At 39.8% G+C, this 12,793-nt stretch overlaps 1 protein-coding gene across 5 annotated transcripts in view; it reads right to left on the bottom strand.

The window, feature by feature from the left end:
• Ccpg1 (cell cycle progression 1) overlaps positions 1-12,793 on the bottom strand; it is a 35,567-nt gene that overhangs the window by 769 nt on the left and 22,005 nt on the right. For 4 of the 5 annotated variants that reach the window (XM_069995357.1, XM_069995359.1, XM_069995360.1 and 1 more), the window contains 3 exons: positions 11,113-11,364; positions 4,062-4,183; positions 1,894-3,296 (listed from right to left, as the gene is read on the bottom strand). In XM_069995357.1, the coding sequence (XP_069851458.1) occupies positions 1,894-3,296; positions 4,062-4,183; positions 11,113-11,364 (1,777 nt within the window). Of the gene's footprint in view, position 1; positions 3,297-4,061; positions 4,184-11,112; positions 11,365-12,793 lie in introns of those variants that run through there. The other variant, XM_069995361.1, reaches the window with a different exon arrangement.

Below are 12,793 nucleotides of genomic sequence, written 5' to 3'. Positions count from 1 at the left end.
AGTAGTAAACACATTTTTCATCTATGTTAGAGTTCTATGTATTTAATTTAAAACAGTTTTCATGTTTTTCTCCACTAATCTACTCATCTGAGCACTCTGCAGAAAGATGTTAATGCGATTTATAATTCTAACAACCATACCAAAAACAGAAAAACATAACTATTAGCAAGAAGGGGAAATACTGAACAAATGACAAAGGAACAGAAATGTGACAATAAAATAATGAGATGTTTCTATTATTCTTCCTCCTTTCTATAAAAGCCAGTTCCGCCCCACATAGCTCACACCCCTCAGGGTGCATACAACTCTACACACCTCTTAAAGGCCAAGCAAAACTAAGTCTCTAGCTCTGCCTCCCTCACAGCACAAGTTTCCTCACCCTCCAGGATCAGGTTTCCATCAGAAGTCACAGTCTACAAGCCATCCACGGCCACCCAATTCCCAAGCCAAGAAACATTTTACCAAAAAGGTCTTGTCCCGAAAACATGTGACCCACAACTTGAATGTTTTCCAGATGTCTTTCTGCTGTCTTGTCCATCTCAGCATCTTCTACAGTTCTAGCAGCCCTATTCCACAGGGTTGGCAAATCTGACCCGGCAGGTCTAGCCATCTAAGTAATTGCCAGTGAAGCCTCTCCAGATGAATGTCAGTGAGTACCTCCCAACAATTCTCATTTCTAGTTCCTTTGACCTTCAACTTCTAGTATTCTAGTCTGAATGATACCACTATCTAACACACATTCCAGAAATCTAGAAGACACTTCTAGAAACAAGTTTACCTAGTCTGTCTTTCTACTTCTGTTTGTTCAATGTTCATTAGCTCATGTCTATATTATAGTGACGATCAGATTCTAGTCTAACATCTTCCCAATCAATCCTCCAAACTGTTGCTAATAATCTGAAAGACAACATAACTAAGCTTACTACAAAATTCTATTCGTATTTGTCTTACAAAACAAACACTTCTAATTTGATCCCTCATCATCTTTTCTTCCTTGAAGTTAGTTTTGTCTTCCTATCTCCAAATCTTTGCAGTTGACGTACTTGAGTGGAATGCCTCCTCCTTTTGAATCAAAAGTACTGAAAGACCAGTCCACTCACCAAACCTTTCAAGTATCTTCACATAGCCTAAGGCCACCACATACATGCCTCCATAGTTTCATTTATCATAGTTTCATTTCCTTAAAGCAACCTCTCAACATTTGCTGATTATTGCACTAGACAACAGAAATCAGTCTCATTATTTTATAGACACATTACATTTATTCATAAAGGTTTAGTAATGTAGGGCTCTTAAAGATAAAAAGTGAAATTAACATTTGAACAGTAGGGGAGTTTCATGTTACAGAATAAAACAGGGACAATAGATAAAATGTTATGAATACACTGAATGTCTAGATTGCTGAGTTTGCTTCATCAAGCCACTACCCTTCCTTAGCAATAATAATAATCCCATTAAAGTGTTAGGCATAATAAATTGGTACATGGAGTGGAAAAATGAAAATGGGTGGGCCATTAGAACTGTGAGCTCTTCTGACTTTAGAGTAAAATTTCTGTTGTTCACTTTCTAGCCTCTTAAACTAACCAAATAAAAGATTAAATAAAGTAATTTCCCTAAGGTAATGATAGTTTCATATAAAACTGAAACTGAAAAATCAAAACTGGCTAGATGAAGAATTATATAGCCTTATTTTTTAAATCATTTGCTCAAATCAAAGTGATGCTATATTAAACTTTCATCTGCAATAGCAGTGCTTTTCAAACTATACCCTTAAAAACATTTCTCTTAGAAATAGTAACATTCCAAGACACTCACTCCTCAAATGTTAAAAATGCTTTCTTGCTCTACAACTGTTAGAAACTATTATAATAACATGGGTTTATGTAAACCGACCTGGGTCCATGTGGAGGGGGTAAAGGGTGAGCAAAGTATCTGTGTATGTGTTCATCCAACTTCTTAAACACGTCATCATTATCTACTTGATACTCCTTCATGTTGCTAAGATAATCTTTAACATCATTAACAAAGTCCAGGAAGAGCTTCTGATCATGTCGAAACAGACCATTGAGGAAAAACTTACTGATGAACTGATCAAGTTCTTTCCAGTGATGAAAAGCTCTCAGTTCTTTTAACAAGTACCTTTCCATTATTTGTCTAAATTCTTCTATCCTTACAGGATTCACTATATTAAAGGGACTTATCTTGGATTCCAGTCGAGCGCATTCAAATATATTAGAACATGTTTTTCTGAAAGAGGGATGCTTTTCCCTACAGTTGTGCTCAGAACTGTCCTTCGGTGGATCTGCATTTCTTCCGTATTCTTCAAAGTGTACTGGCTTCTCTTTCCTTCTGTCCTGTTGCACAGTAGGACCTCTGCAGTCCTGGTTTGGTCTAGGTGACCTAAATGGTGGGTACAAATAGTCACTAAAAATTGTTCTTGGTTTCTCAGCTGCTGTTTCCTTTGGCGTGCTGAATCTTTTATTGCCCTTTTCATCAAAGATATTCTTCGTAGTATCTTTAAAATGTCGGAAAGTGGATTTAACTGAATCTGAGAACTTTTTCAGATTTTCCTTTACAGCTTCCTTAGCCTGCTTAATTTTTTCTTTATGATGCCTTACAAACTCCTTGGTAGAATTTTTCATGGCATCAAATGTCTCCTTAACTGTTCCTAGGAGTGTTTCCTTTGATTTGCTCTTAGCCCTGTGGCTTCCTCTGCTCCCTTTCTTTTTAACATCTGTTTCTTCTTTCCCATTTTGATCTTTTGCCTCCACATACAGTCGTTCCCACAGATCAGAGCGTTGCTGCTCAAAGATTAACTTCTGCTCCATCTCAGTGAGCCTCTGCTGTAAAAGCACAATTTCCTTTTTTTCATCCAGTGCACTGGCAGATTCAGAGTTGTCCTGGGGCTGGGTGTTTAACTGCTGGAGTTCCAGCCTCAAAGCCAATGCTGCCAGCCGTTCTCTCTCCAGCTCGGTCCTTAGCATCCTTGCTTCTGCTGACAGAGTGTCCCTTTGACTAAGGAAGGTGTGTGTTTTCTGTTTTTCCTGTTCCAAATGCTGCTTAAGTTTCTGATTTTCTGAATGTAATTCAAGATTGGTCCCTTTATCTTCCAATATTCTTATCTGTTCCCTTAGTTTCCTTAACTCTTCCTGTAATAGAGATATGGCTTTTTCGTCCTTCTCCAGAGTTAATCTTAGATACTGATTTTCTGTAGCAAGGTTATTTTTCTGAGTTTCAAAGGAAATCTTTCCGGCTTCAGTAATGGTCCAACAACTGGCAAGATTTTCTTTCAATGACTAAATTATTTTTTTAAGGAGAAAACAAAAAAAATGTTAAAAAGCTGAATTTGAATCTTCAATACGTATCACCAATTAATATATTTCTCTGTTCCTATTTTTTGTGTGAATCCTGGGGCTTGAACTCAGGAACTATGTGCTGACCCTTAAGCTATTTTTGTCAATCATTGGACTTGAACTCAGGGCCTACGCACTGTACCTGAGCTTTTTTTTTTTTTTTGCCACCTTGAGCCACATCTCCACTTCTGATTTTCTGATGGATAACTGGATATAAGAGTATCATAAACTGCCGGGCGCCGGTGGCTCACGCCTGTAATCCTAGCTACTCAGGAGTCTGAGATCTGAGAATAGCAGTTCAAAGCCAGCCCGGGCAGGAAAGACTGTGAGACTCCTATCTCCAATAAACCACTAGAAAACCGGAAGTGGCACTGTAGCTCAAGTGGTAGAGCGCTCGCCTTGAGCTGAAGAGCTGAGGGACAGCACCCAGGCCCAGAGTTCAAGCCCCACAGCCGACAAAAAAAAAAAAAAAAAAGTCAAAGACACACCCAGGTCCTGAGTTCAAGCCATAAGAGCCACAAAAAAAAATTACACACATATACACGGTTATCAAGAGAAATATGACAAACTCCATGACAGTAACTAGGGTTTAGCAGTTGCTCTAAACAATTATATCAACACTCGTAAGTTGCTCGTCTGTTCATTGCACTTAGATCTTAATAGCACAGATACTGGCAAACAATTTTAATATCTGTTAGTGATACACACCTTAGAACCTATGAGAGACTCCTGTTCTTGTTGACATTGAGAAAGATAATCCTTCATATCATTCAATTCATCTTCATGTATATTTCTGACTAACTGCTGACGCTTCTGAATCTGAATTGTGCCTAAAATGAAAAATTATTATATATAACATGATGACCAACATATACAAATTTAGAAAACATTTCATCTACATATAACCACTTAGTCTTATAATGAGAATAGTATTTCATAGTTCTTTAAAAATTCTAATTATAGGGGCTGGGAAGGTGGCTCAGTGGTAGAGCGCTTGCCTTGCATGTCTGAGGCCCTGGGTTCAATTCCTCAGCACCACATAAGCAAAAAGAAAAAAGCCGGAAGTGGCACTGTGGCTCAAGTGGTAGAACGTTAGCCTTGAGCTGAAGAGCTGAGGGACAGCGCCCAGGCCCAGAGTTCAGGCCCCACGACCGGACGCGCCCCCCCCCCCAAATTCTAATTATAAGCCCAGTGCTGGTAGCTTACACTCATAATCCTAGCTACTCAAAAGGCTGAGAGATGGATGCTTGAGGTTCAAAGCCAGGAAGGGAAGAAAAGTCCACCAAACCGATGTCCATCCTATTAACCAAAAGTGTGATTGGAGCTCAAGTGGTAGAGTACCAACCTAGCAAGCAAAACAAGTGAGCACAAGGCTCTGAGTTCAAGCCCTAGTACTGGCAACAGTGCCCAGGCCCTGAGTCCATAATCCCTAGGACTGGCAAAAAAAAAAAAGTTAATGCAGAAAAAAATTTAAAATGTCTCTTAATGTTTTGCTATAGAACACAAGAACAGGGCTGGGAAGGTGGCTCAGTGGCAGAATGCTTGCCTCGCAGGCATGAGGCCCTGGGTTTGATTCCTTAGCACCACATAAACAGAAAATACCAGAAGTGGTGCTGTGGCTCAAGTGGTAGAGCACTAGCCTTGAACTGAAGAGCTGAGGGACAGTGCCCAGGCTGAGTTCAGCCCCACGACCGACCAAAAAAAAAAAAAAAAAAAAAAAAAAGACCAAAAAGAATATATTAAACAACCTGGCTATGATTACCCGCCATTCTCAAAGCCAAATCTGTTGAGAATTCTGCCACTGAGCTGGAGATATAGCTAATCAATAAAGCCCTTGCTCACATTTGCAGGGCCCCTACATTCAATACTCACCACTACTGGGAACTAGGGTTGTGGGGGAAGGGAATACCCACATCATTGGGGTGGGTGGGGGATCATGATGGTTCAATCTGTATTGTAGTACCACTATTCCTATCCCTGGCAGAATGAAGATTCCTTTACTTTCACCCCAAAATCAAAACATTATTTTGCTAAGACATGCTGTTTACATGCCGCTACATGCTTCATGCAGGAGAAAACAGGAAACTAGAAATAGGCAAAATGCATCTGACAATTTAATATCTACCAAGCACAAACACAAAATTTCAAAACCAAAGGATATAACAGTTTATTTTTCTTCTTACTGCTACAGACTCTGTATTTTTCATCTTCACTACATCTTGAAAAACACTAAAAAGAAAACCACTGCTGGGTGCCAGTGGCTCACACCTAGCTACTCAGGAGGCTGAGATCTGAGGATCACGGTTCAAAGCCAGCCCAGGCAGGAAAGTCCATGAAACACTTATCTCCAATAAACCACCAGAAAACTGGAAGTGGCACTGCTGTAGCTCAAGTGGTAGAGCACTTGCCTTGAACTGAAGAGCTGAGGGACAGCACTCGGGCCCAGAGTTCAAGCCCCACAACCAACAAAAAAGAAAGAAAGAAAACCACTAACTTACAACTTGGCAGGTATTCTGTACAGTTAACAAATTAGCATTTCTGTATAAGGTATCATTTTCTCCCTTTACATTTCTGACATACAGAAACATGGCAAACTTGATTCCTTTTGCTATTGGCAACTAAGTAAATATCTGCTGAGATCTAAGTGCATGGGACTATGACCACACAGCTAAGACTGTCTTACTTAATAGGTGGCCTTCTGCTATCTCCCTAACCAGTCAGTGATGCCTTTTCTTCCTCTACATCTTTAGCTGACTACCAAGATGTTATTAGCCAAGGCACTATTTATTTTTTTATTTTTTTGGGTCCGGTCATGGGGCCTGAACTCTGGGCCTGGGCGCTGTCCCTCAGCTCTTCAGCTCAAGGCTAGAGCTCTACCACTTGAGCCATTTGAGCCACAGCGCCACTTCTGGCTTTTTTCTTTTTGCTTATGTGGTGCTGAGGAATCGAACCCAGGGCCTCAGGCATGCAAGGCAAGCGCTCTACCACTGAGCCACCTTCCCAGCCCCAGCACTATTTATTTTTGGTCAGTCCTGGGGCTTGAACTCTGGGCCTGAGCGCTATCCCTCAGCTCTTCAGCTCAAGGCTAAAGCTCTACCACTTGAGCCACAGCACCACTTCCAGTTTTCTGGTGGTTTATTGGAGTCTCACAGCCTTTCTTGCCCCTACTGGCTTTAAACCGGATCCTCAGATCTCAGCCTCCTGAGTAGCTAGGATTACAGGCATGAGCCTAGTTCCAAGGCACAATTTTTGGGCTAGTCATGTCAACAAATACTGCTTACTGGCTTGACCTTCCTGAATGACTTCTCAGCTTGAGATGCAGTTGCCACCACTTATAAGAGCTTCTGGACAACACATGTAGTTGATTCTGGGTACCATTTTAGGAGTATCTTTAGAGGGAGGAAGGTGTCAAAGCTGAGGCACTATTCTAAACCATTCATCAATGATTTCAGTACAAACCATTCAAACTCCATTTCTCAACTATTTACTTCATAACCTAGTGCAACTCTTCCCTGGATACCCCAAAAGTCAAACAGCACACTTTCTAGAATTGAACAGTCTACCAATACCCCAGGGCTCAGTCCTACCTTGTTAGTCCTCAAAGTCACTTTACTAACTTCCATTGATCCTTGCTGCCACTAACATTCTCAAGGCCCTCCTCAGCAAATCTCTGGCTACACAGCTAGCTGTTCCAGTTTGTTCCATGCCATGCTTACCTTCCAGCACTTTCTCCCACTTTTGCATTCTTGTCATGAAATGAACTTCTTTACACAGATTCTAAGATGTTTTATAGCCTAATAGCACCCACCTACTCCATTATTTCTAAATAACTCATCTGTACTCCAGCCATCTTCCCTCTGCTCCAAAAGCTAGAAAGTTTGTTTCTTCCTCTGAAACTAAGGTCCTTGGCTGAAATTTCTCTTTCCTTCTGCCTATTATCAGCTTGCTAAGAGCAGACCTAACTCAAATCCTGTACCTACGGTGATTCAGTTAAGTGTGCTATATAACTGAGCATCTACTTATACACTGCCTGATGACGGACTCAGAGCAATACTTACAGAAACTACACAAGAAAATCAAATCAACAGGAGCAAGGAAGTAACTCATACATATATACACATATATTTTAAATAGCTCTGCAAGCAAATCTAGAATAATACTCAGATCAGGGCCAATGTTCAGAAAAAAATGTGGTAATCAAGTTGAAAGATCATCCAAGGTGAGTCTTACATTTTTATTAAACCAATTTTCTATACTGTATATAGTAGTATATACCACTGTATTACTCAAGTGAAATTATATAACTACTTTATTGGTTATCATTATTGAAATAAATTTTACTAGTAAACAAAATTCTAAATGAAAATTTTCACTTTTGAAAGGACTGTTTTGAACTGAACTTTCTACAAAACATTCAAAGAGCATGCAATTGGTAAGATTTTAAAAATCACTTTCAATTTTTGCTTTTAGTAAGAAAAAGGGTTAAGACCTCCTTTGTTACCTTCATGTTTACCTGTAAAAGGAAAAAATTCACACTGAAAATCTTATCAATACAACTGACCAAGCTACTCAATAAAGCTAAATGTATATTTCAAATCAAACTTCATTACTACGAACTTTAAGGGAGAATACAAGTCATAGTGCCTCAGCATTAAATTCAAACAGGCATCCATCAGTAATCTAAATACTTTTTTAAAAAACAAGTACTGATTGTCTCATTAAGTTTATTCTGAGCTGGATGCTGGTGACTCACACCTATAACTCTAGCTACTCATAAGTCTGAGTTTTGAGAATGTTTCAAAGCCAGACCAGGAAGTTTGTGAGACTCATCTCTAACCACCAAAAGGCAGTAAAAGGCAGTAGTGGAGCTGTGGCTCATGTGGTAGAGGACCAGCCTAGAGTGAAAAAGCTAAGTGCCCAGGCCCTAAGTTCAAGCCCCCGTCCACTTACGCGCACACACATACACAATGTTTATTCTAACATCACTCAATGTTAAATAACTTTTCCATAAACAGCACATAAAGAACACATTGTTGGGCTGGGAAGGTGGCTCAGTGGTAGAGTGCTTGCCTTGCATGTATGAGGCCCTGAGTTCGATTCCTCAGCACCACATAAGCAAAAAGAAAAAAAGCCGGAAGTGGCACTGTGGCTCAAGTGGTAGAGCGCTAGCCTTGAGCCGAAGAGCTGAGGGACAGTGTCCAGGCCCAGAGTTTAAGCCCCAGGACCGACAAAAAAAAAAAAAAGAACACATTGTTCTTCATTAAAAAAAAAAAAAATTGTTGAAAATAAATAGCAAAACAGAATGAGCATAGATAATGTGGACCAAAAGAAATAGTTTATATAAGACAAAACAAAAACCTCTGAATATGCCAAGACCTAAGACGTTTCTTTGGAAAGTATACTCCCGCACAGTCCCACAGAACGAAGTATGTTCATTTGTCAAGCACTCCTGTCTTTGTAGAATCATAGTAAGACTCAACAGTTAGATTCCTATGTGAAAAACAGTAATGCCACATGGAAAAATTCCTCTTCTCAGACGACAGCTGCATACCTCCATGCTGAGCTTCTTCCATTTGAGATGAAGTCTCATAAGCTACTTTTTTTTTTTTTTGCAAGGGCTGGCTTGAAACCTAGCTGATCCCAATCTCAGTGTGCTGAGTAGTTAGGTTAGAGGCATGAGCCTCCCCCGCTGGCTCTTATCCTTACTGAGCCACAATCTGGCTATGATCTCCATGCTGGTTTCAAACTTTGGCAGTCAAACAATTCTGTCTCAGTCACATGAGCAGCTGGGACTACAGGTATAAACTACAGGTACCTGATATTATATGTTTTTCTAATTTACTTATTATAGAAATGATGCACAAAGAAATTACAAGTCAAGTAATGAGTACAATGAGTACATTCCTTGTCTCCCTCCCATCTCCACCCACGTTGTATATTTCACTTTCACCAGTGTCCAGTGAGCTCTTATTGCTGTACTTTTTCACCCTTCTTCCCTTGAGTAGTGTCCCCTCCCCCCAACCCTCCTGAAGATATACACACGAATATACCATACATAAGGAAAAGACAGAATCTTCAAAAAATACAAATATAAAAAATGAAATGGGGAAGCCGGGCGCTGGTGGCTCACGCCTGTAATCCTAGCTACTCAGGAGGCTGAGATCTGAGGATCGCGGTTCAAAGCCAGCCCGGGCAGGAGAGACTGTGAGACTCCTATCTCCAATAAACCACCAGAAAACCGGAAGTGGCGCTGTAGCTCAAGTGGTAGAGCGCTCGCCTTGAGCTGAAGAGCTGAGGGACAGCGCCCAGGCCCAGAGTTCAAGCCCCACGGCCGACAAAAAAAAAAAAAAAGAAATGGGGAAAATAAAGGTCTCTTGTTTCCATATATTAGAGTTCATTTGTGTGTATATATATATATATATATATATATATATATATATATATATATATAATTTTATGTTAATATGAAAAGGCATGTAGGCATTGCTCTCTCTTAAGAATATCCTCTCTTAGCCAGACACTGGTGGCTCACACCTGTAATCCTAGCTACTCAGGAGGCTGAGATCTGAGGATCACAGTTCAAAGCCAGCCCAGGCAGGAAAGTCCAATAAACCACTAGAAAACCAGAAATGCCGCTGTGGCTCAAGCGGTAGAGCGCTTGCCTTGAGCGAAGAGTACAGGGACAGTGTCCAAGCCCAGAGTTCAAGCCCCACGACCGACCAAAAAAAAAAAAAAAAAGCATATTCTCTCTTGTAGTCTTACTGTAGCTGGTACCCGGTATAATTTATCATATTTCGGGGCTGGGGATGTGGCTCAGTGGTAGAGTGCTTGCCTTGCATGCATGAGGCCCTGGGTTCGATTCCTCAGCACCACATAAGCAAAAAGAAAAAAGCCGGAAGTGGTGCTGTGGCTCAAGTGGTAGAGCGCTAGCCTTGAGCTGAAGAGCTGAGGGACAGCGCCCAGACCCAGAGTTCAGGCCCCACGACCGGACCCAAAAATAAATAAATAAATAAAATAAAAATAAATTTTAAAAAAATTTATCATATTTCAATGTCTTTTTGATCTAATTTCCACATATCAGAGAGAACATGCGGTTTGTCTCTTTGAGTATGGCTTCACTTAACATGATTTGTTCTAGCTTCATCTATTTCCCTGCAAATGACATTTTTTTTAATTCTTTCTAATGGCTGTGCAAAATTCCACTGTGTATAGGTACCACATTTTTTTGGACTCACTCATCTACTGTAGGGCATCAGCACTATATCCATATCTTGGCTATTGTGAATAGTGCAGCAATGAACATGGATGTGCAAGTCTTTATCACATCCTGGCTCATGATGTTCTAAGTATAGATGCCCAGGAATGGTATGGCTGGTTTATAGAGAAGGTCTATGTTTAGTTTTTTGAGGAACTGCATGCTGTTCAGAGTGGTTGTACTAGTTTATATTCCCACCAACAGTGCAGTAGGGTTCCTTTACCCCCACATCCCTGCCAACATTTGTTGTTCAAATTCACATTGTTGGCCAACCTAACTGGGGTCTGATCTTATATTTGTTAATAACTACTCCTTCATTTACACAGAAGGTATTCAGAGATAGGCAGCACTACCTCCATTGTCCAAATGAGAAAACAGATTAAGTCAAGTTGCTAGCCATATAGTTAATAATTCAGAGAGCACAGAGACCATGGCTCCTCATCTCTTAGTAAGTTCCTCTATACTAAGGATCACTTTACATCTAACTTCTTTTCAAATACTTACCATAGAAATGTCCAAATCCCATGCTGATAGCAATGACCAAAGCAAGAATAACACACTTATTGAGACCACTACTGAACTGGCGTTTACTCAACTCCTTAGAAGGTTCATGTTCTTGCTCGGCAAGTAGCCGTTCCTCAGACTCTGAAGTAGAAACTGTCTTCTTCCTCCCACGGCGGCGTCGATAGGCAGGACAGGGTTGATGACTTGTTTCATCACTACTTGATTCATCATCATTAGGCTGAGATGAAAATACTATTTTAAAAAAGTTGATAATCAAGCATTAAAATTTTTAACAAAGCTTTCCCATGAAATACAATTACTATAACTAATGCAATCCCTACATGCCTTTTAACACAAGAGATAGCCAAAACTGAAACCAACACAAACCAACACACAAATGTTCAAGTTACCAAAATAAACAGAAACAAAAAAGACCTCTATTACAGGACTCTGTTACAGATATTCTCTCTAATTGGAGATATCTACTCTTCTGGGGGGGGGGGGTTATAATCACCTATCTTCCTCCTGAATCTTATAAATTCATTCTCCTAGTATTTCATTGCTAATCAGAGGCATACAACACAAGTTTAAAAAAAATCCTGGCTATTCAGTTTCAAAAAAAAAAAAGTAAGCTCTACTGCTGATAAGCAACACAACAAGGCATTGAACAGTTCTTGTAGCTTGCAAAATAAAACAGCCACCAAAAGTTTCCTCAGTGTACCTGCCCATTATCCTATGGGGTCACCATCAAGGTCAAATCACTATGGTTTACTAATATAGGCTTCCAGAAGTTAGATGAGCCCTTCCCTTCGACTGCCACTCTTACTAGAAGGTTTTTAATTTTACCCTCTAGTAAATATGTCAGCATGAGGAAGTGACACAAGAGCTATCGCCAAAATTAAGGATTAGACTGGTACTGCTTATGAAAAGGATGAAAAACAAATGAAGGAAAGAAAAAAGTACATAAAAAATCGCAAGCTTAGGAAACATTCCTTGGACATTTCAACTTCTTTTCCCCAATTGCATGACTTAATACTGTGCCTTATTTCAGCAAACTATAGTTTCACAGAAGAAAAATCACTCAATTATAATCCCCATTAGACCAATTTCAAGAAAAGCAAAGCACTAAAAGTAGGGATAAAATGTGAACTAGAACTTAATTCAAAGCTCCAAAGCAAATCTCATGCTTCAAAAAAGCAAAACAATTTTTCAGAAGACAGGCTTAACCATGCCACAGGAAAGCTGGTTACACGGGTTAGTACTATTTGAATTTAATCAGCTCTCACATAACAACAAACACAAAGAAGTCACTACTGAATTTATATTTAGTAACACAGATGCCACTGAGATTTTTTGGGTGTGACCCTTATTTATGCCCATCATGTTTATCTGGTTTAATGTTGACCACTAGGTTTTTTCCGAGATGCTGTGGCCTCAGGTGTGAGTTTACATTTCTTGGACAAAGAGGAAAAAAAGACTTAAACATTACATAACAGAAAGGCATTCATAATCATGGCTGCATTATTTTGGCCAGACTATCTGACATAAAACTATAATAACCATATAAACAAAACATTTGTCAAAATTTCCAAATTAAATAGTGTTCTACTACCCATTTTGCCTTCACAATATATTGCACAAAATCAGCCTACCTCATATTAAAACATACATCTTTATCTAA

The sequence above is a fragment of the Dipodomys merriami genome, unplaced genomic scaffold (assembly GCF_024711535.1).
Source record: "Dipodomys merriami isolate MVZ:Mamm:240054 unplaced genomic scaffold, mDipMer1.0.p SCAF_48, whole genome shotgun sequence".
Lineage (NCBI taxonomy): Eukaryota > Metazoa > Chordata > Mammalia > Rodentia > Heteromyidae > Dipodomys > Dipodomys merriami.
Note: the sequence above shows the minus strand (reverse complement) of the source record. Positions and strands in the feature narration are given on the sequence as shown.